Here is a 23,378-nt window from a genome sequence, read left to right as displayed (position 1 = left end):
CCTGGCCAACAGTTGCATGAACAGAGATGCATCAAAACTTCTGTTACAGCTGTATGTAGTTTGCCCAAGATATGCCGATCCTTTGGCATCAATATGTAGGCTTTATGAAAGCACTGAATACTACTGTGCAGTCATCTTTTCAAAGGCTTGAGCAAATTAAAAAAAAAAAAGCATTTATTCAACTTTTGAATTAATTTCCCTGGTCAGCTTCTGCCTTATTTACGTACATAGGCAGTCTAAAACTGGAAACCAGCACAGGAACTGAAGCTTGGAGCAGAACAGCTAGTTTAGAGCTGAGAGAAACAATAGCAACAAGCAGACCTGAAGCATGCATAGCCCATGCAATGCACTGGCATGCAGAAGACCCTGTGCTAGCACCAACTACTTCTGTCAGGCATCCAGGAAATAAGTAATTCGGACTTACTGACAACACCTCTTTGCTTTGGCAAAGCTTCAGGGAACACTGACCCAAGACAAATAAGGAAACTAAAGACAATACGTAACAAAGCAAAGGGCTGGTATAGATCTGGGCTCCCAGCACTGTAAGCGCCCATGCCAGACAGCCAAACCATGAGGAAGATCCCAGTGCTTCTGCCCCTCGGGAGGCTCTCCCAGTGCTGGGGACAGAGGCTGAAGGCTAGCGTAGAACCTACAACCTCAACCTTGTTCTGACCAGTTGTTAAGCTTAGCTAGCTTGGTAGGTGCCTTCTAGCTGCTGGAACCCTGCTGAGGATGTGTCTTGTGTGGCTGTCCCGTCAATAGCATGACTTTGACCATGCTAAGCCTTCCTTCTCCTGCAGAGCTCCTCTACGCTCTCACACTCTGGTTTACAAAATCCCTCCCAGTCACCTCAAGTAAGTACTGTCTCCCAGCCCATTGCTGCCACCTCCTCTTACATTCACGGACTCTCCCTGGCCATTTCTCATGCTTGTGGAAACCTCTATGTGCCTCTGGTGGGTAATGCCATCAGAGGAGGTCAGCTCCTTTGGCTGCTGACAGAGCAGCACATCCTGGGAGAACAGTGTTATGTGCTAGGCCTCACATACAAAGTCTTTCACAGACACCTTCCCTTGGGGTTCCACTGCCATGCAATGCTCAAGAGAGGCTGGGCTCTGGTTTACCAGGGCCTCCACCATCATCTCCCAGACTGCTTCCTTGCAACCATCCTGGGTCCAGATCAGTGAAAACCACATCTTCCCACTGCAGGTGTACAGCATGGCTACATGCTGTACCTGACAGTAGAGAGCAAGCCAGTGTAGACAAGCTCTTGCAGCCAAAGGCCATGGCCCCAAGGCAGGAAGACTGCCAGGGACCCCTCTGGTAGACAGACCTACTGGAGGCAGGCGGACCTACTGGAAGAGGGAGTGGGTGAGGCCAAAGCCAGGAACTGGGCTGCATCCAGGTTCCTAAAGCACCTGGGGGAGCTGATGGTCTCACTGCTGGCAGGTGCAATTTAGCCCAGCTTGCCTGCAGTGCTGGTTTCCCTGTCAGGGTTGAACCTACTGCCAGCTCCTTTGGAAGCTGAGGACTAGTACACTTCACCTGCATTGCCCATAAGGTGAGAAGTTCCTTCCTTTCCCAAAAAGAGCACTAGGCATGAGGTTGCCTCCTTGCCTAGGTCCCCATATCTGAGGTAGATCACCCTAATCCTAAATATGGCCAGTCCAGACATCACAGAAAAGAGCAGAAGCACACTGCAAGCCTGTGCCAGAGTATACCACTGTTGCTCCCCAGCTAAGACAGGGAGGATGGCTGTGGATCCGTGTGTGAGCCAGCATAGGCAGGATGCAGGAACAACCGCAAAACCACAGATGAAATGCAGAGCAGAGTAAATTTATTTCCATTACTTCACCAACCAGGGGATCCTCAAAGCAGGACCCAGGCAGAGGCACACAAACACGGGTGTTCCAGCACTGTGGAGCCTGGTCCATGCTCAAGGATCACCAAACCTGATGTTTTCACATGTATAGCAGGGATTAGTACAGGCATAGTTTACCCCTGAGATTTGATCTTTACTGCAGCAGAGCAGAATATCAAGCATTTTCAATGGGGTTGTCCTAAGTCTAGCACAGGTCTATGTTATCTAAACACAGATGTACCACTTATCAAACACACCAGACTAAACAACAATTAGTATAATATATGTGTTTTTCTACACTTCACCTGCAAGGCACTTGAGCATGTTTACAATCCTCCTTGCCAATCTTCCCTTATTTTCCCCACAATCAGTTATAAGGGCGCTGGGGCAGTTCTGCTACAGCTCTGCAGATCTTGTCTGAGCATCCCTGAAGAGCAGCTTCAGACCTGTGTCTTGACTTCTTCCTTGGTCTCAGTGCTGAAGGGGTTTTCTTTGGCACAAAGTACCTCCAAAGTCCAGCTTAGGCTAGTTTGTATGGCTGGCAGAGTGCTCTAGCCTACACCCACACTATGACGCAAAGCATCTGTGAGTATAATACCTGAAAAATGTAACCAGCATATTTGTGGTTTAATGCTAGTTTGCTATTGCATCAAGGAAAACCTAGGTGTGGTCAAAAGGCAGTGTTATGTTTACCAAAGGTGACAATGGAGGATATGGTTTTGAGAAATCTAAATATCCTGAGATTTATGAACTATATATATGCCTCTGGCTCTGGCTCTCTCAGCCTTCCCAGTCAAATGCTGCTGGGTTAAAAAGAAACAGGATTGTGTTAACTATTGCAGAATATTTGCATGTTAACAGACATCTCTGAGGGGACTCTGAAAGGAGAGGGGTTCCTGAAGGAAGAGCGATCTCAAAGGAGCAGCTTTCTCTAAAACCAGGATCTGTTTATTAGTAATGAGGATTAAAGCCACAGAACCTAAGGTACACGGAGAAGAGTTGAAGGAAGCAGATGGAACTTGAGAGCTGATGTAGGTTCAAGATGGCATAACAACGCAGCAACATCATGTTGTAAAGGTCTCCTGGCCCAACTGACCCTTCATGCACCACCCAGCTTGTTACTTATCAATGTTTTGTCTTAAGCAGCTCAGGTTATTCAGCCCTGTTTGAAGGTCTAATGGCATGAAATCTCTGAAGCTGTGTACCACTCACCCATAGCCCCAGCTTCCTCTCTTTTTGTTCTGGGATTGCTTTCTTTGAAAGGAAAAGACACAGCATGGACACTCAGCTGACATATCAAAAACCTTTTCATACACTGCTGTCTTTCCCATTTAGACATCTCCCCTCTAATGGAGTACTGGTACCCAGATTTTGTATTGGGCAAGGTAAGGGGAGACAATGAGACAGCTGCAGAACCTGGCAGGACTGGCAGTGTGTAATCTAGAGCCAGCTCACTTTTCCTGCCATTGGGGAGGCAGGATTGACCTGTGAATCCCAATTCTGTGGGAGGACAGGTGAACAGAGCTGAAGGTGGCAAAATGAGGCACTCCACAAATTGCCCCTCTGTCAGTTCCAGCAATGGCTCCCAAGCAGCTCACCAGAACACGAGTTGCAATGGGCATTATCATCTAGTCGTTACATCCTCCCATTTCCACTGAATGAATAGACAACAGGCCACTAATTCCTTATTACTTTATGGAGCTGATGTATTCAGTAATCAGCAACCCTGGTACTGCTGGCATGTCACAAACACCACATATAGTATGAGCCATGGGGTGCCACCCCATGATTCACCACTACAGCAGGAAATGTGTGGCTGCCCCAGCCTTGAGTACTTAGGCATGGCTGGCTCCAGTCCTGGGGACAGTTACCTCCCTGCAGCAGCAAGCAGAGCACACACTGCTCTGTTGGGGTCCACAGTGCAGGAGGCTGTGAGGGCCAAGGAGAAGGTGCAGACAGGACTGTGCTGTGGGGAGTGGACAGGCTGCCACAGCAAGCTGCCAGCATCATCAGGGCAGCAGGGGCAGGCTCCAGTCTGTGCCAAGCTTGCAGGGCCCATCCTGCTCTCAGGGTTGGTGGGTTCCTTTGGGGGTCTGAATCACTCTCACCATATCCCTGCTGGCACACAGGATGGCCCTCGGCAGGCGGGGACATGCCTGGGGCACTGCAACACCATGGGGTGAGCAAAGGTGACCCACACAGTGACCAAGCCCAACCTAGCACAACAGTAGGACAGTGCAGGACTGCCATGTCGGAATCTTTATTAATAAAAAAAGTTACAATAACTTACTCCCTTTATCACACAAAGGGCTCCGTATAAAGAGCTCTGGCCTCCTAAGGTAACACAGGGAAGTGAGAGGTGGGTGCTTTTCTCTTTTCCTCCAAGACAGCAGCCTTCTCCTGACCCCAAGGGGAAGTGTGGCCAGCACAGGAGCCACAGGCCAACAAAGCCTTTGCCACAGGGTCTGGCCCAGGGACAGCCTTCTGTCCCTGCCTGCAGCTGGTTCACAGGCAGCACAGACCAAGACAGGGCACAGATGCTGACTCTACGGAGACATGGGAGACTGGAAGTAAGAGGATGTGGAAGCTGTAGTGGAGGAGAGAGAAGTGGCTTCTTCTTCCCATAATGCTAAGGAGTCTGTGGAGCACAAAAAGTGGAGCAGCAGGCCAGTGGCTGCTTACAGGCAGGGAGAGGTGGGGCTGGCTGGAAGCAGCCTTGCCTGCCTGGCTGCTGCCTCATACGAGGTCTAGCCTGACAGAGGCAGGGGGCCAACTGTAGCTACTTGTCACATTCCAGATCCTGGGGCCCCTCAGCACCCTGGTAGTGCATTTCACAGAACTCCTGAATGCGACTGCAGGCCTCCAAGATCATCTCCTCAGGCATGGTGATCACTACGCGGAAGAAGTTTGGGTACTCAAAGCACTGAAACGAGAAAAGATGAAGCTGGCAGATTACCTGGGATAGTGCCAGTTTTAGAGCCCTGCATTGGCACCATGAGCTGCATCAGCACATGAATATGGTCAGTGTAGAACAGGAGGGCTTGGTTCTCGCTCCCTTAGACTGTTTTTCCTGTTCCAAGCAAATCTCCCATCTCCATCTGTGTAGACATGATGCTGTGAGGGTGACAGGCCAGAGGACTTTTGTGCAAACTGTGCAGACCAGACTGTGCAGGGAATGGGCTGAAAGGAGTTAGAGAAGGAGAGGGCTGGAGAATATTTAAGGCCCTGTCCATATCCAATGTTGGAAGTGAATGCAAGGCACAGATGTTCTCAGCTTTCCCTATGTCTGCAGGGGTGGGGGGCTGGAAAGAGACTGAGGAAAGGAACATAGGTGGGAGCAGTCCTCTGAGGGAGCACCTTCAGCAAGGAGGTGTGGGGGTATATGGAGTTCAGGGATACAGCTCTGCCAGCTTGAGAAATACTGGGCAAGCCTGGAGCTGGGAAGATTCTGGCAGCCTGACTGAGGGCTGTTAGTGAGCCAGAAACTGCCACACACAGCACTTGGAGCTGACAGCCAGCTCCTACACACTGTTACAGACCAAGGACTCTTGCATACACAACTCCCAGCCTGTCCTCAGAGCTCAGGGATGCAAACCCCCACAGCTTCTCCCACCATGCTTTGGACTTGCAGCTCCTTGGGGCTCTCAGTGTTAGGCTCACCGTGGCTGGCAAGCAGAACACAGACTGCTCCGAGATGAGTCGCTCAGTGAACTCCACATCATTTTCAAACTCTGGGAAATGCTCCATCTCAATCTCAACCTGCAGCAGAGGGATGTAACATGGCAATTAAGGGCACCAAAACTATCTACAGTGTCCTGGTTTACATACATGGCCCAACAACTTCCCAGTCAAGTGCAGCTGTCTGCCCTCAATTTTTGCTCATGACTTGGGCTACCTGGGACGCAAGACAGAAACATATAAATGAAAACTGGGCTTCTCAAAAAGCCTTCATTAACTACCTAAAGCTGGAATTTCAGATAAATGCAGCTTCAGTAAAAAATCACCTGATAGCAAAGACACAGTAACCAATCAGAAGTGAAAAGAAATAAATAAGACATTGAGACAGAGCTTGGTAGAGAACTCAATATGCATTAATAATGCTGTCATGCAAGAAAAGAACTAATGTTTTGGATTAAGATAAAAAGAAATATAGCAAGGTCTAGAATATAATGAACAAAATAAATCCTTGTAGGATGATATAATTGGTAAAATGACATGAAAATGCTAAAATCTTCAATAAGTATTTCTTTTCCATATTTGGAAAGAAGGCAGCTGTCCATCTCTCGAATACAGTGCTATTCTGGCCATTTGTTTATAGAATCCTAGAATGGTTTTGGATTGGAAGGGACCTTAAAGCTCATTTAGTTCCAATGCCTACACTACGGGCAGGGCTGCCACCCACTAGATCAGCTTGTTCAGGGCCCCATCCAGACTGACTTTTATAACCAAAGATGATTTTAAACATCTCATGAAAATATTCTTAAACAGATAATTTGAGAGATAATTTGCATACAGAAGTTCTGAAGAGCTAGTAGAAAACAAAAATAACCACATGATTTAATTTGAAATAGATGGTCAGCTACTGCAGAAATACAGTAAGTGTGAAAGAATCTTAGAGCTGTGCCTCTACATAAAAAGCATAAGCAAAATGACCTGTATAGCTCTGGGTAAAACTGGAAACAGGGTCAAGCGATAAGGATTTATCTACAGAAATGAGTGAGACAGATACTGCAGTATTCTCCAGTTCTGGAGTCCACATTTTAAGAGTGAATGAAAAACTGGAGACATTAGGGTCAATAAAACAATAAAACAGAACAATAAAAAAGGAAAACCAGAAAAATTTAAAATGCGTTAAAGTGTCATAAATGTCTCAATTGAGCTTGATGAGATGAAAAACGAAATTTCAGCACATTATAAACTTTAAAGCAAACAGGCACGGGAAAAGGCAGAAGAAGAGGCGACACCACAGGCAGAAGATAGGCATGCTGGTATGAAGAAGGCTGCATCTTCTACGGGAGGTATGATAATCTGCCTCGTTGTGTAGGGGCTTCCCGTTGCCAGCTGGCTTCATATCTGGGTAAAACAGCCTTGTCTTGCAAAGTACATGGAGTTCTGTGCAAGAGCAAGTGGGTGAAGTGTACCGGCCTCTGGTCTGTGAGCAGTGAACAAGTCCTGGCCTTCTAAAGTGACCAAGGGATGCATTTACCATACAGGACAATATGAAAATGCGCAGTAACAGAGACCTGGTGACAAGTACCAATCTGAAACACCGACCAGCTCTGGCAACCAGACCTAGTGTGAGCGTTGGTGATCCTCACTTACCATGAGGTACATGGCTCCGGCAGGCCTGACAGGCTGAAGGCCAGGGATAGCTGATAACGCAGCGTAACAAAGGTCAGCATTGGACTGAAAAGCAAAAAGGAGAAATTTCAAAACAAGAGAAATTCCAGGAAGCAGCTCAACAAATGGAAGCCAAACTCTGGACTGGGACTATGAACGGGTTTGCCTACTGCAAATAAAGGGACAACAAATGCAAACAGCATGGGAGATCATGGCCTTGAGTATAGCAGGTGTTACTGAGCTGAACTCAGCAAGTCAATGCCAAACTCCATCCCCTGGGTCAGCAGCTCCAGCTGCAAAGCTAGGCTGCCTGAAACTTATCACAGCCAGTATCTCTGCCCGTTACAATGTCTCCTGCTGGAATTTGATTTGTTGGGTCATCCTAATCACAGCCAAAACTGCACCTCCAAGTCGGGGGGGAGGAGGGGAATGACGACGAACTAGAGAGAAAGGACTCCCTCCAACAGACCTTCTTGGTCTGTTACAGCCTGTTTACCTTGAGGATGCTTAGGGTGTTGTGGTAGAACTCAGGTGGTGTTCGGTGCAAGATACGCTCCAGTGCTCCTTGGACAAGTGTACACGGTCCTAGGATCCTTTGACTCAGTCTTAAAAGGCCATCCCTGATCTGAGAAAACATCATATTTGCAGCTTAGATAGCGTTTCCCTAAAGGAAAGGAACAGCTCCAAGGCCCACTTCCTGTATTTCTACAGCTGTTCACACCCCTCTCTTCAGTGAGCATACAGAGGACTAAAGAACATTTGTTTGACTATATGCCAGGCTTAGAAGACCATTTACAGTGTCGTTCTCTGTTCCTCTGTTGCAGATTGAAATGCCAACAGAGACAACTTTGGAGCTTCCCAATCTGACTCAAACCAGGGTGGAATATAGATAACACAAATAAAGCCAGAGCTGTTCCAAATACAACTTTGCATTTCCCTTAGGTTTGTGCCCACAATCCACACTTTCAAAGCCAGGTAAGGACAATCAACATTAGCTTTTCTGCTCACTCATTTGGTCCTCTCTTCTCCCTCCTCCTCTGCAGAGAGCCTTCTAGGTGGAAAGGTCACTGCAGTAGATGGTTGTCCTTGTAACACAGCTGAAAAATAGCCAGATAAAGTACTGGCAGCACTGCAAGGTGCTTTGTTCTACTTTTAAGAGAAACCATGTAAGAGCACATAGACACCACACATGGACTCCACATGCCGGATAAGCCATGCTATACTTTCAGTGCACACTGGAGCTATTTGAGAAGTTAGAAGCGCAGAAAAAGGACGAGGCATATATTAATGAGCAGCAGAGACACGGAGTTACAGTGTAGATGTGGGTAGAAGGCCATGTCTGGGAGCAGATGGAGTAAGGAAGGGACATGAAGAGCCTAGAGGTGCAGAAAAGCACCTAAGCACAATTGGGTGACACCCACATGAGAACAAAAGAGCAGTACCTGCCTGTATCAGTTAAAGACCTGGTGATCCACATACTGAAGACTTTGCGTGTTTGTTGCCATGACAGCAACACTCAGCGGTTCTCACCTCATTACCAAAGATGTCTCTCCTGTCGTGAATTAGGATCCAGCCCATCCGCCAGCCAGGGACTAGCCATCGCTTTGCCAAGCCACCACAGGACAAGATTGGCACATTTGTGCTGAGAGTTGCAATGGGTTCATACTTGCAGTCAGCAAACACCTATGACAGGAGACTGTGTTAGGGCTGTCTCTGCCTCTTACTGTGAGAACTGTGGGCATGTGCATGAGGCTTAAAAAGAAGGGATGCAGGGAAGTGATGGGAAATCAATGGTGAAAACTCACATCTTCAAAGTATGAACATGGTAAGTGCACTCATAAAAGCAAGTCGTTTGGGAAGAGGAAGGGAGCTGGACAAGACAGGTTCCCCCAGAACTGTGCACCAAAGGAGTAGGAGCTCCAGGCATGGACCCAGGCACAGGGGAGTGGAGCTGTCCCTCAGCTCTAGAGACCTGGCTGCCATGGCCAAGGATTATGTGCATCAAAAAGGACGGGTAGCATTGGGAGTGCAAAGGACTGCAACTGACACTCACCATGTCTCCGTAGATCTCATCAGCCAGGATGGGCACACACTGTCTTGATGCCACTGTGGGAGAGAGGGCATTCAGCCTGGCCACCCTCCATCCTCCATGGGAACAGATTTGCCCTTTGCTGCAGGGCCTGGCAGGGCTCTGAAGGACTCTCTGTCTCAGGGCACAGGGTCCCTATCTTCCTACCTACAGACTGTTCATTTGGAGAGCCTGACCACTGGGGATCTCTGCCCTGACTCAGCCTAGTTCTGCTCCAATTGGTGGGAACTGGCAGCACAGCCCTCCCTGTCAGGACAGGGCTCAGGAAGCACAGGGCTCCTGTGAACACTCCCCCTGCAGAGCCAGAGGGGACAAATGAGCAGTCTAAGTCACATGGAGCTTTTGAGGAAGACACATGCTCCGCATGTTCTTGCCCAGATAAGGCAACACCTTCACACTGAGCAAGCCCTCATTCCTGAGGTGGAGTCAGTCAGAAGCAAAGCCCTGGGCCATGGTGCTGCAGTGATTGAAACATGAGCAATGGGGACAGACACTAGACTGCAACCATGCCCCAGGCCCCAGAAACACACAGGCAGGCTCACCTGCCAGGATCTCCTGGAGGTGGCTCTTGCTGAACACAGAGCCACAGGGGTTCGATGGATTGTTCACAATGAGGCAAGCTGTCTTCTCATCCACCAAAGACTCCAAGTGTTCCAAATCAATTTCCCAGGCCTTCTCTGGCTAGTGAAGTGAAGAGAAGGGGAAGTAAGAGCTGAGGAACTGGACTTGTCACACAAGGTCAGGTGTGCCAGGGCACCCAGCATTACTCATGTCCCCTTCACCCACTTCCGAGGCAGGGCCAGCATAATTCTGAGAGGAGAAATGTCCGGGCTGCCCCTTCCAGGCCTGCCACCACTTACCAAGAGGTTATAATGTTTGACCTCTATCCCCATAGACAATGCCAGAGTCTTGTAGAGGGAGAAGCCAGGCCGTGGCACCAGGATGTTCTGGCCTGGGTTGGCCAGCACTGCCAAGGCAAGCTCTATGGCCTGGCTGCAGCCACTTGTTAAGATGACATCCTGCAAAGAGCACAGAGAGGTCAGTGGGAAGCACAGCCACTCTGAAGTACTCCAGACACACAGGAGTGACATAACATCCAGGCTCAGCTCTGCCAGGTAGAGCTTCTCAGCCAAAAAGACAGTGCCTGAGCCTGGCTGAAAGCAGAGACTTTAGCTGGTGGAAAGTGCAACCTCCTCCTGGGGAGGGCGGAGGTGAAGGGCTCAGGGAAGGGATGAGAGCAGTAGGAGGCCACCTTGGGACAAGGTGATTTGGCTAGCCTTTAGTTCTGTAACTGGGCAGGGAGGGAGAGCTGGGGTAGGGCCCCCATGCCCCATGGTTTGCAGGCAGCAGCACCCTGTCTGCACTGCAGTGGGAGCACCTTGGCTGTGCACCAGTACCTGGGCCTTCAGTGGTGCCTCTGGGCAGTTGTAGTACGCAGCCACAGCTTCCCGGCAGGATTGGTAGCCTGAGGAAAGAGGAATCAAACATGGAAGGGAGGTTTTTACAGATTCTTTCCTTCTTCTTAACAGTACTGTTTCTTTCTTCTTACCAGTACAAGGCTCACAGCTGCTGCCCAGCCAGGAAAAGCCCATTTGGTGGTGTCCCAGGGTGGCAGAGACTTTCCTGCCTCAGGCCAAGCACCATGCAGCCCCAAGGTTGGGCCAGGATAGCCAAGAGCAGGGACAAACTTTGGGTAGGGAGGCAAGCTCTGGCCCCAGCATGTCCTAGGGACAGAACTGACAGGAGCAGAATGGAAGGTAGCCCGGGAGTTTTCTGAGCCAGAAGGAAGCCAAGTGTGATGACATGGCTTTCACTGTTTAGTGATGGCACTGGGGCAGCCCTCCCTGTCACCACATGGAGGGTCCCATGATGCAGGTGTGATCTATGCTCTGTGCACGCTTTTGGCACTAACTGCAAACAAGGCTCGTGGTGTCAGTGAAGTCAGGGAGTCCAAGGGGAGTCCTGGCTAAGGCAGAGCTGAAAGGAGCTTGGCTATAACCCACAGCAGGGACACACAGTCCCAAGCCCTTCTGGGTTCTTGATACCCTGTCTGCACCAATGGCTGGGGCAGCAGTTTCTGCAGGAGCTCTGGGTCTCACACAGCCCATGCAGGAAAGAGCACTCAGGTGTATCTGGGGGATACACATACTTGTGTATTCATGTGACTATTGGTGAGGACAGCTGTAGGATACTAATGGAAAGATGTCTGTTGGATCCGTATACCTGCTGTGGGGTAGGAGCTGGCACATGCCTTCATCCAACTCTCATAGGATGAGCTTTGTCAACTTACCAACAGATGGTGCATAACCATTGTACTGTCCTGAGTCCAAAACCTCCTTCACAGCCCGTGTGACCTCATCATTTGTGGGAAGGTTTCCAAAGGCCGTCGGGTCTCCTTTTCAAAGATTGAAAAAATAGTAAAGTTCTCACTGATCTGTGACAGGCACAGAGCTGTGTGGTTGTCTGACCTACCCCTTGGTGTTCGCACAAACTTTGTGCTTCAGAGCCCTGCAATCTGCCAGCCACACAGTTTGACCCGAATACCTGGTGGCTTCAGCCACAGGACTATGCTCACCTAAGGACAAGGAGATCATGGCTTTCTTTGGGTTGGGTTCCACCTTCATGCTGTCTACGATGGCTCGGATAGGATTGAAAGTCTTCTTTGACATTTCGGAAGCCCTGACAGCCCATCTTGGCTTCCGACCCTTCGCCTTCCCTGGTGATATGGTGTTCCCAGTGCTCTTGAGATGAACATCCAGCATAGGGGCATGATCTCCATGGCCATTCACTTGGATCAGGTATGAGTCCATCCTGAGAGCTGTCAGTGCAAAGTGAATTTCCTGGGCTTAGTTAACACATGTGAAACAAAGAATCTGTCCACTTGGGGATGCAGCCCATAAGTAAAACTTCTGAAAGCTGTAGACCCTACCTACTCCCTATGGACAAAGCAGCAGCAGCAAGTAGGGCTGTATTTGGTGCCAGGATGTAGTGAAACCCCAAGCATAAGTAAGAGAGCAATACAGTGGGAAAGATAAAAGCAATTATCTGTGTTAGCTCCACCATTGCCTGGCATGGACCTGCTGCAGTGAGAAGGAGAAAGCCCCGCTAAAGCCAGCAGCCAAGAATTAGCAGCATGTTGTAGTCACTGCTTGACTGCAGATTCAGAAGGACTTTACCCCCACAGCTAACAACTTGCACACCTCAACCTGAAAACAAAAGGGCCGGCCCACTATGTGTGTCCATATCTAGAATGTTCCTCTAGTCTACAGACAGAAATGCAGCACTATAAATCAAATACCAGATGCCAAAAAGATAGCTCTTCTTCAGTGTTATCAGGATGCACTGGGCAGCAGCAGGATAGAGGTTAGACACTTACTTCTGTCGGCAGAGAACAGCCCAGCCCAGAAAGCGTAGAGCAAAAGGCAGTGCTTAGGAAATGGAACAAGGCTGCTACGGCCAAGAGGGAAATCCAAGAGGCAGCACCTGCCCCAAGCAAAGCGCCTGTAGTCCCACCTGAAGCTGAGTAACAAGCAAGGCATAGCAGAGGAACAGCTGCCTTCAAGACCCAAAAATGGACACAAAAGTGACTTACACATCCCAGCATGTTATACCCAGAACATCAGCTAGACCAGGCAGGAAGAGTCTAACTTACAAACTGCTGATGACTCAGGGCTTTCCACCTGCAGGTTAGAGATAGGGCACAGAGCAGGCAGACCTCCTGAGACATAAAGTCCGTTCTTGCTGATACTGGCACGCTACCTCGTAATCCTGCCACAAACTGCTTATGCCTTCTATTCTATCCTATTTCTCTGCTCCACTGAAAAGCAATTCAGTGAACAGTGGCCCTTTCCTGATGGTAGTTACATAGCCCCAGACTCGCAGATACAGCACAGCTTCCCCTTCCTTGCCACACAGACTGAGCCAGAAGGGCTGTAGTGTCGCCTAGTTCAGATTTGCTATCTGAACAAATTTCTCACTGTTTCAGTGAAGTTTGCACCTAGAGATGCCCCAATACTGCTGCAGTTACTCTACCAGCTGTGCCTTATTAGGCCATTTATAGCAACTCAGGCTGATCCAACAGGGTCACAAAGCAAGACTTCAGCTTTTCTGCTGAAGCCGCCTGGGTTTCCTTTCTACCAGAAGAAAGTCAGTTGAAGAAATATACAGCAGGGTTGCACAAAAAACTGAGCCTAGAAATGAGCCATGTATCTCAATTCAACAGCCAGGCTGTGTTCCAAATACACAGTCTATTCTAGCAGAGCCCTTACACCACCCTGCAACATGGTTCTCCTGAAACCTGAAGGGGAGCTGCAGACACAGGCACAATACATACCTTCAATGCAGGCAGCCAGGGAAGAACTCCCTACTACCCCCCTGAAAGAAGCAAGGCACCAGAGCACAGCACTTTACCTTCTACAGCACAGACAGGGAGACACAAACAAGCCTGGGGGTCCAGTCCCTAGTTTTCATTCGGGACAAATCCCCTTGAGAGGAAAGTCCTGTGAATTCTTGCCCATGAAATAATCCCCAAAACTGGGCGTTGAGACGGAATCATTTAGCCATTGGCTCGTAGAGAGGGTTGCTCTCCCCACCCAAAAATGACCTCTCCTCCCCTTTGCAACTGTAGTCACTTCAAACACTTGGAACATGGCTGTGCATTAACTCTTTCTGGGAGCAGCCTAAGGACACAGCTTGGCTTCCTGGAGTGCCTGGGCTGCCATTCTTTGCCACCACTTTCCTCAGTCTGCAAACACTGCTGGGGGCAAATCTGCAGAGTCCAGGTATTCCAGCACTTGCACCTTGCAATTCACTGAGAGTGGACTGATGGACTGTAAAGCCTGAGGAAGCCATCGGTCTCTCCTGACCTCAGAGATTCTGGGATCCCAGTGCACCAGCTGACAAACACCAGTTTGTGGCTTCATTACAACTGGGAGGCATCTTCCTCCAAAAGCTAAAGGGAGGAAAGCACTTCCCTAGCCAGTGTTTTGGAGGCACCAGGACCTGAAGGATTAAAGGAGGCTCAAGTTGTCATTGGTTTGGAGAGTTTTTTTGCCTTTCCCTTTTCTTTATTTTTTTGGGTTGCTGCAAGACCCAAGTGAACTCATAATTCTGGCAGACAGCAGAAACTATGCAATTCTTCCCTCTCTGATGGTTCTGCAAACCATAGATGATACCATTCCCAGAAGGCCCTTTTTTGCTAAGTGATGTGAACCTATGCCTTCCTGCCTCATAATGCCTGCATGGCTAGGATAAATGAGAGGCATATGCATTCTTCCTGCCTTCCAAGGGCTGCTCCAAGTCTTCCTTTATTTCCATAGCAGCAAAGGGCCAGAGATGGAAGAGTTCCTCAGAGACAAGAGGGACTTGCCAATCTTTGAGCAAACCGACTGCTGATGCCTTCACTGCAGAGGCCAGTGGTCACCGTGACTTTTACCTGCTTATACCTGGACCTGAGTTGGAGGAGGAAGGACCTTGCATTCAACTCATGCTCACTACACAAACAGCAGTAAGGCTGTACCTCCCCAGGTGCAAAGAGTGACCCCTTCCCTCAGTGCTGTGGGTGGGGTGACACTGCTGGGGAGCCATGACCTGCTGTTGATCCCAGTACTGCAGTGGGCACTCCTGAGGCCACAATGGGGGCCGAGGATTCAGGGCTGGAGGGAGGTTGGAAGGTGTGGAGTGCAGCCAGAAGGTCCAGCCAGGATCCTCAGCCCCAGACTGGAGGGCAGACTTCTCGTTGCAACCACCCTCAAGCCTATGGACAAGGAATAGCACCTTTCAAAACCCTTTCACAGAGAAACATCTTGTATTGAAGTTGTTTGGACTGCTTTCTGCTGAGGGCTGCAGAGTTTCTCTCTTCTTTTGACTGAAACCTGACATGAGTAACCTTCGGAAGTTTATGCAGGCCCTCTCCAAGCACCTACAGGTTTTTTTCTCATTTCCCCCAGCTGGCCCCATCTCTTGCCATGCTGCAGCCCTGGCAGGGTTAAACATGGCATTTGGAGGCCTCAAGGACGATGCTGCATGTTCTGCCTAGCAACAACCCCCAAAGTGACGCAACTGGAGCTCTACCCGTCATACTGCACACAGCAGTGGGGTTCAGCGCAGGGCACAGTGGAAGCCTGCTGCCAAGAGGGGGGAAAATGTGGCTCTGAAGACTTAGGAAGGCTTAGTTACATAAGGCTGGGAACCTGATGAGAAGCAGGGTGAAGACAGCAGTGTACAACGGCATCAGTGAGTTTCTCCTGTTACTACAATGCCCTTCTCCTCTCACTGCATGACTCCAGTCCTTCTCCAGATGCTCTCACGTGGGGTATGCAGCCCCTATCCTCCCACTCCTTGTTGTGCACAGGGCCTCCTAGGACCAAAGCATGAACTCACAATTCAGCACTTTGTGTTCTAGAAATATGGCCAAGCCATCCTTCTATGGTGCGGTGGAAGAGGCAGCCACACCCTGCAGGATGCATTTCTGCCAGCAAGGCTGCTGTCTCTCTGGACCATCCGGCCCTATGCTCCCCACTAGCACCTCACTCCACTGACTTGCCTCCGCCCTCTGTAGATTGCTCCTCTGTCTCAGCAGGTCAACCCCACATACCTCTTCAGCTCCCTCTTTCTTGAGTAGCTCGAGCAATTGATTTTTATCTCTTCTCAGTGGAAGGAGAAACTAGTGTTTTATGGTACCACCCTTCTCTGGTACCAGGTCTCCCAGAGTCCCACTCCTGTGAGCAGAGGTGAAGCCAGTAAGAGCAAGCAGTTTGGCTTCCAGACTGAGCTGCAGTCACAAAGCAGGACTGACAAACAGCTGCCTGAGGGGAGCACAGGCTCAAGCATCACTACACTGACAAACCTGTCTCTGTCAGGCTGCAGGTAGGTCATACACAAGGATAGTTTTGCAAATTCAGGGTGCACTGCTGCAGGGACAGACACCCAACTAGTACTCTGCACAAAAATCCACCAGGGTCGGTAACAAATCACTTCACTAGTTACCTCCTTATATTTTGCTTTTATTTCCAGCAATTTATGTCTGCTCCTTTCAGACACTGGTACAGCGCCAACCAGTTCAGGGTTTGTGTGTATCCTAATCTCTGCTTGGTCCCTGCATTCCTACTTGAATCAGTTTTTAGTAACCAATGATATGATTTTTTCCTTACCCCCTTTTTTTTTAAATCAATTTATTATTAAGGTCTCAGATAAGCAAACAGCAATAAAGCCTCCATACCTCTCATGAATGTTGTGTTTGTTTATTGATTCTGACAGTATCATTATAACACTGCAGCAGGTTTTCTGACAAGGCACAAACCTTGTCCCCGACAGGTCAGGTCACACAGGCACTCTGAAAATGCATATTTTCAGAGTTAAAGCTGTCTGACGGTGTAGGCAGGGCTGCTGTGCCAAACCTGCACATATCCGCATGAATCTCTGATCAAGTGATGGTGATGCTTGTGCCTCCAGCCATCTTAATTGCTGAAATGGAGCATAGCACCTGCTACCTCTTTGCATAATCAGAGCACAAAAATCAGTTCCAAAAAAGCCCAGCTACGTTCTCCAAAGCTGTGCAAACACTGTGTTTAAGAGCCAGAAAGATGACACAATCCACAAAGAGTGGCTCAAAGCCAGTAACGAGGTAATTAAAAAGTTTACAGTAGCTACAGTTTATCTATCTGCCTGTATTCAGGATCAATTTTGATTTGATCTCAGAAAAAGATCTGAAATACACTGAAATTGCACAGTCTAGCTAGAGATGCCTATTCTGGAAAAGCATCCTGTGTATCGCAAGTGGCTTGCAGGATGCTCTTGCCGCCTGTGTGAACTGCGCTTTGGAAAGCCGAGCACTGGCATCTAGGGGCTGTCTGGTGTCTGCATTTCTTTTGGAAGGGGAACAAGGTGGCTCCACAGTGTGCAAATGGAGGGCATTACAGCAGGGACAGGGACACTGCCCAGGCTCCTGGTAGAACTCTCCTCTGCAAGCCCTGGGCAGATTGAAAACAGCTGCATTAACACACCTTAACGAGCACTGTCTCCTACTATTTGCCATTTCCCTCCATCAAGAAAACCAGGGAATATAAAAAACAAGAGCTTTCATGATTATGGCTTCTTGTGTGCCTCCCACAACACCAGCACCCAAAAATGCACTGCAGCAACCTGATAGCAGCTGTGCTGGGCATGACAGACTGCACTCCGCAGCCACTGACCACTGTGGTGCTGGGAGGGGACAGAGTCCATCAGGTACAGGAGCCTTTGCTTGCTCAGCCTGGGCACTGAGTCCATTGCAAGCACGTTGAGAGACACAGAGTGCCTCCAGGTTTGTGGGGAGTTGGAAGCACCAGTGAGCTACAGGCCCAACAGCCACAATTAAAGACTTGCAACTCCTGTTACAGATGCTGAGAGGAATGTTCCACAAACTGTGAATGTTACTGGTTCCTGAGTACAGTGAAAGACATCTTGTCCAGACTTGTGTCTGTTTACATCCAGATAAATATTATCCAGGTAAATGCATATCCTGTGTTTGACTTATGACTTCAGAGACTTGAGCGGTTGCACGATATGGCATGGCAGCTGTCCTCCAATGGCCTTGGAGCCACTGGGACAGTGACCAGCCAATGTGGGTGGGGTGGAAAGGGGCACAGTGGCTTTGTGGGGTGAGATGACACTGTGAGCTTGCAGCGGGTGGCGTGGGCAGCACCAGCACTTCCTTGTCACAAGAACACAGACAGGCCAGCCTTCTCATGACTGAGTTAGAGCCCCATTGATGAAAACCTACCATCTGCCTGACTAATCCACTCCTGTAACAACTGCTCATCTCCTTATAAAATAGTGGAGTTGGAGTGTGTGTGAGAAACATTGAGGGCGCCTAAAATACATCCCTCTTGCTTCAAGCTAACCTTTCTTTTTCCTGACCATGCCAACAACAGATGAAGTGAACAAAATATTTCCCTGCTTTTGACAGCGGTTTTTTACAAGTTTGCAAGTTGTTTAGACATCTATTAACAAGGTTGCAAGTTGTTAAGAGAGACTTGCTATTTCAAATGAGATGTCTGTGATCAACCTTTTTCTCATAGGCTGTATTTCTAGAGATTTCTTTAGCTTTCTTCTGAATCCCCTCCAGCCGATCCACTTGCCTCTGGAAACACAGTGTGCAAGACTGAGGCCAAGCCAGTGGTGAAGCAGGGGCAGAAGAATTTCTTCACGCATCCAACATGTGACACTCCTGTTCATATACCCTAGAAATGTTAGTTTTTTCGCAACAGGATGACATAGTGGACTTGAGTTCAGTTTGTTATTCACAATAACCTCCAGTTCTTTTCTACAGTACTTCTCTATCGTCATCATGCTGCACTCATTGTCCCTGTGATTATTTATTTATGTGGGACAGTCAATAAATCTGGTTGTGGTGTTCAGCAGTGATTGTGCTACAGCTCCCAGTTGCCTCAAGCTGGAGAATATGAGGCAGTTCATGACTTGCTCCTACCACTTTTCCCTCCAAATTCCCAGGGAGGGCACTGAACCAGGTCAGAGCACTTGGTCCATGGCAAGCCAAACCAGGCCCTTTTCTCCCTTAGTGCAGCAATGATATCAGAAGTAGCCAGAAACAAAGAAGCCAAAATAATAATAATAATAAATAATTACAAAGAGAAGCCAAAACAGGTGAAGATTGATACTGTTATATACTGTTATAGCCTTCCTATTGCTCTGTTCTGCTGACTGGTATTTGCTGTGGTGAGAATAAGAACCCAGAAGATGATGCTGACCAAGTTCAGCTACGGTACTTTGAGCAGGAGTGAAGTGACACCAAGCATGTTTTTAAGATTTCCCATTACAGCAACAGAAATGGAATAAGACTGACTCACTTCTACAATATCTTGAAGTTTGTACCTCATTTTTTGGCAGCAAATGCTCCAGCAAAACACTGAACACAACTCCAACAGAGCAATACTTCTTAGCTCTGACTTTGAACAAGTAAATTACACACAAATCTAAAGAAAGTTTTAGCTCAGTTTCTTGGATGACCAGGAGAAACACTCTGCATAAGAAACATTTATTTCATCCCTTCTTGTGACTCATGATTATTTGACTTAGCTCTTCATGTCCCTTTCATGTCAGTTAAAAGCTCTACTAAGCAAAATGGCACTGTGCATGATCCTAAAAGTTCACAAAGGATTGCTAAAACTTTTAAACCCATCCAGCAAAGAGGCCTGGTTTCTGGCACATCAGCATGAATGATGCAACACATACAGATGAAAAGCTGTGTGCAACAGCCTCATCACTGAGCATCTGCACTATCTCCAGAGACCTTGTCCTAAGCTCTCTATGGATTCCCCATTTTCTAACTTAGGACACAACTTCTGTCCCCTCTATCTGAACTGGACATTGAAACAATGGTTCTTTTGTTTTCCTTCTCTCTTACCTCAACCTAAGTAAATTTTAAGATGCATTTTCAGATCTCCAGTCCTTTGTGGAATCAGGTGAAGTGTTGAGGAGAGTGTTTTCCCACAGTGCTGAGGTGAGTTTATAGGCTTTTCACCATATAACTCTATAGAGTTACTGCTGTTGCTCCTGCAAAGACAGAAGGGTGAAACAGTCTTACTGTTGCTACCAGTCTTACAGATGGAGAAAATGTATTTCTGCATCTTAGAGACAAATTTGGACCTCTCAGGGCACATATTCAGGTATTATGTCTGAGACCTTACAGTGTAACTGTTTCCCTAAAAATATCTGTTTTCCTAAATGCAATGAAAGTATTTCTTTGCAATTTTTTTTGCTGTAAAATCAAAGAGCTTTTACAGGCAGTGTTTGGTCAAACTCTTGAATAAAAGCATTTGCTCTGAATGTGGAGTTTTCTGTGTTTCCCACTGTATTTCCAAATTGTCCTGCTGTTTACTTTTCTCCCTTTCCTGAATCAGCTCTGCCCTTACCAGCCCTCAGAAATGTTGACACTTGTGCATGGGTGAGATCCTGGACACTTGGCCTTCACTCCAACCACCACCAATAAGCACAGGAGTGATTAATCACCTTCTTTGCTGGAAGGTGATAGATGCTGTGCTAAGGAGTCTGTCAGGATGGTAAGACAGACTGGCAGCAGTACATTATTGTCAGTATAAAAAGGTCCCATCATAGGTGGCTGAAGTGGCCTCCAGCAAAAAGACACAAAAGAGGTCTATTTGGTTCTGTACGGCTAAATATAAGGTAATGTATCTAAAGAAAATTACCTGAATGTGGTCTCCAAAGTGCCGAACTGGAACCTGATAGTTGCACTGCAGGACAGATCCCAAGGTGTGAGTGACTGTACCTGGAGACACAAGGCCCTGTGCTGGGGCAGTTGGAGAAGCAACAAAATGCTGTGCATTGCCAGGACAAGACAGAAACAGTTGTTTTGCTGTGATGTAAACTGCTGGTGCACTTGTGTCTTGAAGCTGCATGGAGGTGCAGTCACTGAATCACAGGGTGGGTTTAGGGGAGTTACAGCAGGCCCAGAGAGGCTGGGACTGGGGTTTCATAAGGAAACAGAGAGGCACGGTCAAAGTTTACAGAGGCACGAGGTGGCAGAAAAGCTGCATAAAGAACACTCACCAAAACTCACAGCACAGGAAAAAGTAGAACTCGTAAAATTGTGAAAGTTTAATTAAATTTAGTCAGTTTCCAGCAAGTTGGGTACTAACAAGCATGTCCTGTGGCAGGTGGAAAACCTCGGGACGTTATCGCCACAAGGGGCCGCGGGGGGAAGAGAAGGGGAGCGGACACACACGCCCAACAGCTGGTGAACCGTGCGCAGGCGCCGGAGGAGCTGAGCACCTCCAGACGGGGCAGGGCCTGGCCGGGCTGGAGCCTTCACCACTCTCGAGAAGCGCTGGCGGGCCTGAGGCGAGCGGATGAGACGGAGTTCACCGCGCCGGCACTACCCCGGGGTGGCCCGGCCCGGCCCCCAGTCCCCAGCGCCGGCGGAGCGGGGCCGCGCTGGGCCATGGCGGAGCGGGACTGCCCCCGTGCCGCGTGTGGGGGACGCGCCGGGGCGGGCGGGCGGTGAGAACAGCGGGCGGTGAGGGGAGCGGGCGGGCGGGCGGTGAGGGGAGCGGGCGGGCAGCCGCGCGGGGTCCCCGTCGGCGCCGGGGCTGAGCGGCGTCATCTCTCCTTAGCGCCGTACCCGGAGCAGAGGCGGAGGGGCCGCGGGGAAGCCGCGCCGTGCCGGGGTCGCTGGAGCGCCGCCGCTGCCTATACCTGCGCACGGGCCGGGGTGAGCGCGGCCGGCGGGAGCCGCTCCCTCCGTCCTGCGGAGCGCAGGGCCTGGCCCGGCTTCCTCCCGGGCGCTGCTCTGCGGTCGCAGACTCACCTCGGCCTCCCCTCCAGCCTGCTGCCAGATGATGGAGGTCCTGCTCGCCGCCCTGATCCTGGTCTGCAGCTCCGTGTCCGGTGGCTCGACGGGAGGATATACCGGCCTCCCCGCCCTGGGGGGCATCTACTACTACCAATACGGCGGGGCCTACAGCGGCTTCAGCGGAGCGGAAGGGGACCGAGCCCAGCAGCTTGACCAACGTTTCTACTTATTGAAGCTGCCCATTGCAAGGGCAGCAATGGCCGTGGGAGGGTGTCTCCTGGTCTTCCCTTGTGTTCTTATTTTGGTTGGTGTTCTACGCCTACCGTGGCATTTCCCAGCATGGCTGCTAATTGAATGCACCCTGTACATAGTGATTGCAGTTGGCACAGGGCCTGCTCTGTACTATTTCTTCCATTCTCTGCTGAGTGTTTATAATTCATCAGTGTGCAAAGAGAGAGAGCAGCTTTATCAAAGCAAAGGCTATCAGGGCTTCTGGTGCAGCCTGCATGGGGCAGAGATTGCTGCTGGCCTCTTGGGCTGCATGGCTGCCATGGCATACCTGCTCAGTGCAGGCCTAGCTGTCAGAGATTACAGGACAGTTCATGAACAGAAACAGAAGCCACTGCAATTATAAGAGCTTTCAAATGATTCCTCCACTCCAGGAATGGGCTGGATTTTTGCCAGTCTCCTTACTGAGATGAAGCAGTATGGTGTCCTTCCTTCTGGACAGTGCAGCCTTAATGCTAGAGAACACTCATCAAACTGGCATAGCTCTAAATAGAGTAGAGTTAGGCTGTTCCTAACTTGAATTTGCATTATTGAATTATTGGTGACTGAAAGCTGATCCAATGGGTTGTCTCCTGCTTCACAAGGCAGCCCTTCCATCCCACTATTAGATGTCCCGTTCTCCAGTGAGGGCTTCCTACAAGTACTGCCACTACATGCTTCTGCCAATGAACAGCTTTTTGTAGCTTAAACTGTCTTTACAAAAGACATGTGACTTGACTGAGAAAAAACCTCTTATAAACAAGTGATCAAGGCCCCTGGTTGTGGCAGCTAAATACTGCTTCCTTGTAGGTCTCTTGGAATTAACAGACTGGTGTGAACATGATGTTTATAAGGCCATGAAAAAACCCCACAAACTCAGTCTAACTTGTGACACAATGCCTTTTCAAACTCCTGGAGAGGGCCCATTTTTGTATGAAATGGTCTTTTTATATAACTTGTATACAAGAGTTTTGCTTAAAAAGATACCCTGAATTGGGATAATCAGACAAAAGCTTTATGAGATCAAATGGGTGGTTGAATATAGAAGTATACTGTTTTCAAAATACATTTTTAATGTACAAGTTGGAGAAATTAGATGCTGCTCTTATTATTTTTTTTTTTTAGAAAAACTTCTTATAGGAATTTTACTGGGAAAAATAGCACTAGAATCACCAACTCGTGCCTCAAAATGAAATGCCACTTCAGAGCAGCGTCCACTATGTGCATTGTTCATATGAGGATGGAATCACCCCAGTCTCACAGATAAGTTCTGCCCATATTAAAAAAACTAAACACACTAGAAACATGCTTTGCCTTGGACACAGCTCTTTCACTGGCACCATTACTAAATCCTCACAATTACCAAAACCATGGAACGTTATTAGAACTAGAGACACAAAAGTAAAACAGATGCCAAATAGGAACACACTAGGTGCTTTGGGGTTTGTTTGATTTCTTCTGCCTTTTAGTAGTTAAATGCGCTGAGTGTCTCAGCACAGGGATTTATGTGGACA

The 23,378-nt window shown here is 48.8% G+C and overlaps 2 protein-coding genes across 3 annotated transcripts; one reads left to right on the top strand and one right to left on the bottom strand.

Moving 5' to 3' along the window:
• Positions 1-4,637: 4,637 nt before the first annotated feature.
• Positions 4,638-21,693, bottom strand: TAT (tyrosine aminotransferase; the record flags this gene model as incomplete). The annotated part of the gene is made up of 14 exons (XM_082290262.1): positions 21,613-21,693; positions 20,495-20,595; positions 19,693-19,841; positions 11,863-12,105; positions 11,578-11,682; positions 10,685-10,752; positions 10,148-10,306; positions 9,830-9,968; positions 9,252-9,304; positions 8,729-8,881; positions 7,695-7,823; positions 7,181-7,264; positions 5,519-5,617; positions 4,638-4,781 (listed from the first exon to the last, which is right to left on the bottom strand). The coding sequence occupies exons 4-14, from the start codon at positions 12,095-12,097 to the stop codon at positions 4,638-4,640; spliced, it is 1,368 nt and encodes a 455-aa protein (XP_082146388.1). The 5' UTR covers positions 12,098-12,105; positions 19,693-19,841; positions 20,495-20,595; positions 21,613-21,693.
• On the top strand, positions 21,045-22,239 carry MARVELD3 (MARVEL domain containing 3). 2 transcript variants are annotated; one of them, XM_082290263.1, is made up of 3 exons: positions 21,056-21,305; positions 21,419-21,516; positions 21,630-22,239. In XM_082290263.1, exons 1-3 carry the CDS (start codon positions 21,247-21,249, stop codon positions 22,229-22,231), a joined length of 759 nt encoding a protein of 252 aa, XP_082146389.1. In that variant the 5' UTR covers positions 21,056-21,246; the 3' UTR covers positions 22,232-22,239. The 2 variants fall into 2 exon arrangements, with proteins under 2 accessions (XP_082146390.1, XP_082146389.1); XM_082290264.1 differs by lacking the exon at positions 21,419-21,516 and having other exon boundaries at positions 21,045-21,305.
• The last annotated feature ends 1,139 nt before the right edge of the window (positions 22,240-23,378 follow it).

This window comes from Coloeus monedula (assembly GCF_965178545.1).
Source record: "Coloeus monedula genome assembly, chromosome: 13".
In the NCBI taxonomy this organism is placed as follows: domain Eukaryota; kingdom Metazoa; phylum Chordata; class Aves; order Passeriformes; family Corvidae; genus Coloeus; species Coloeus monedula.
This window is presented reverse-complemented; position numbering and strand designations above follow the sequence as displayed.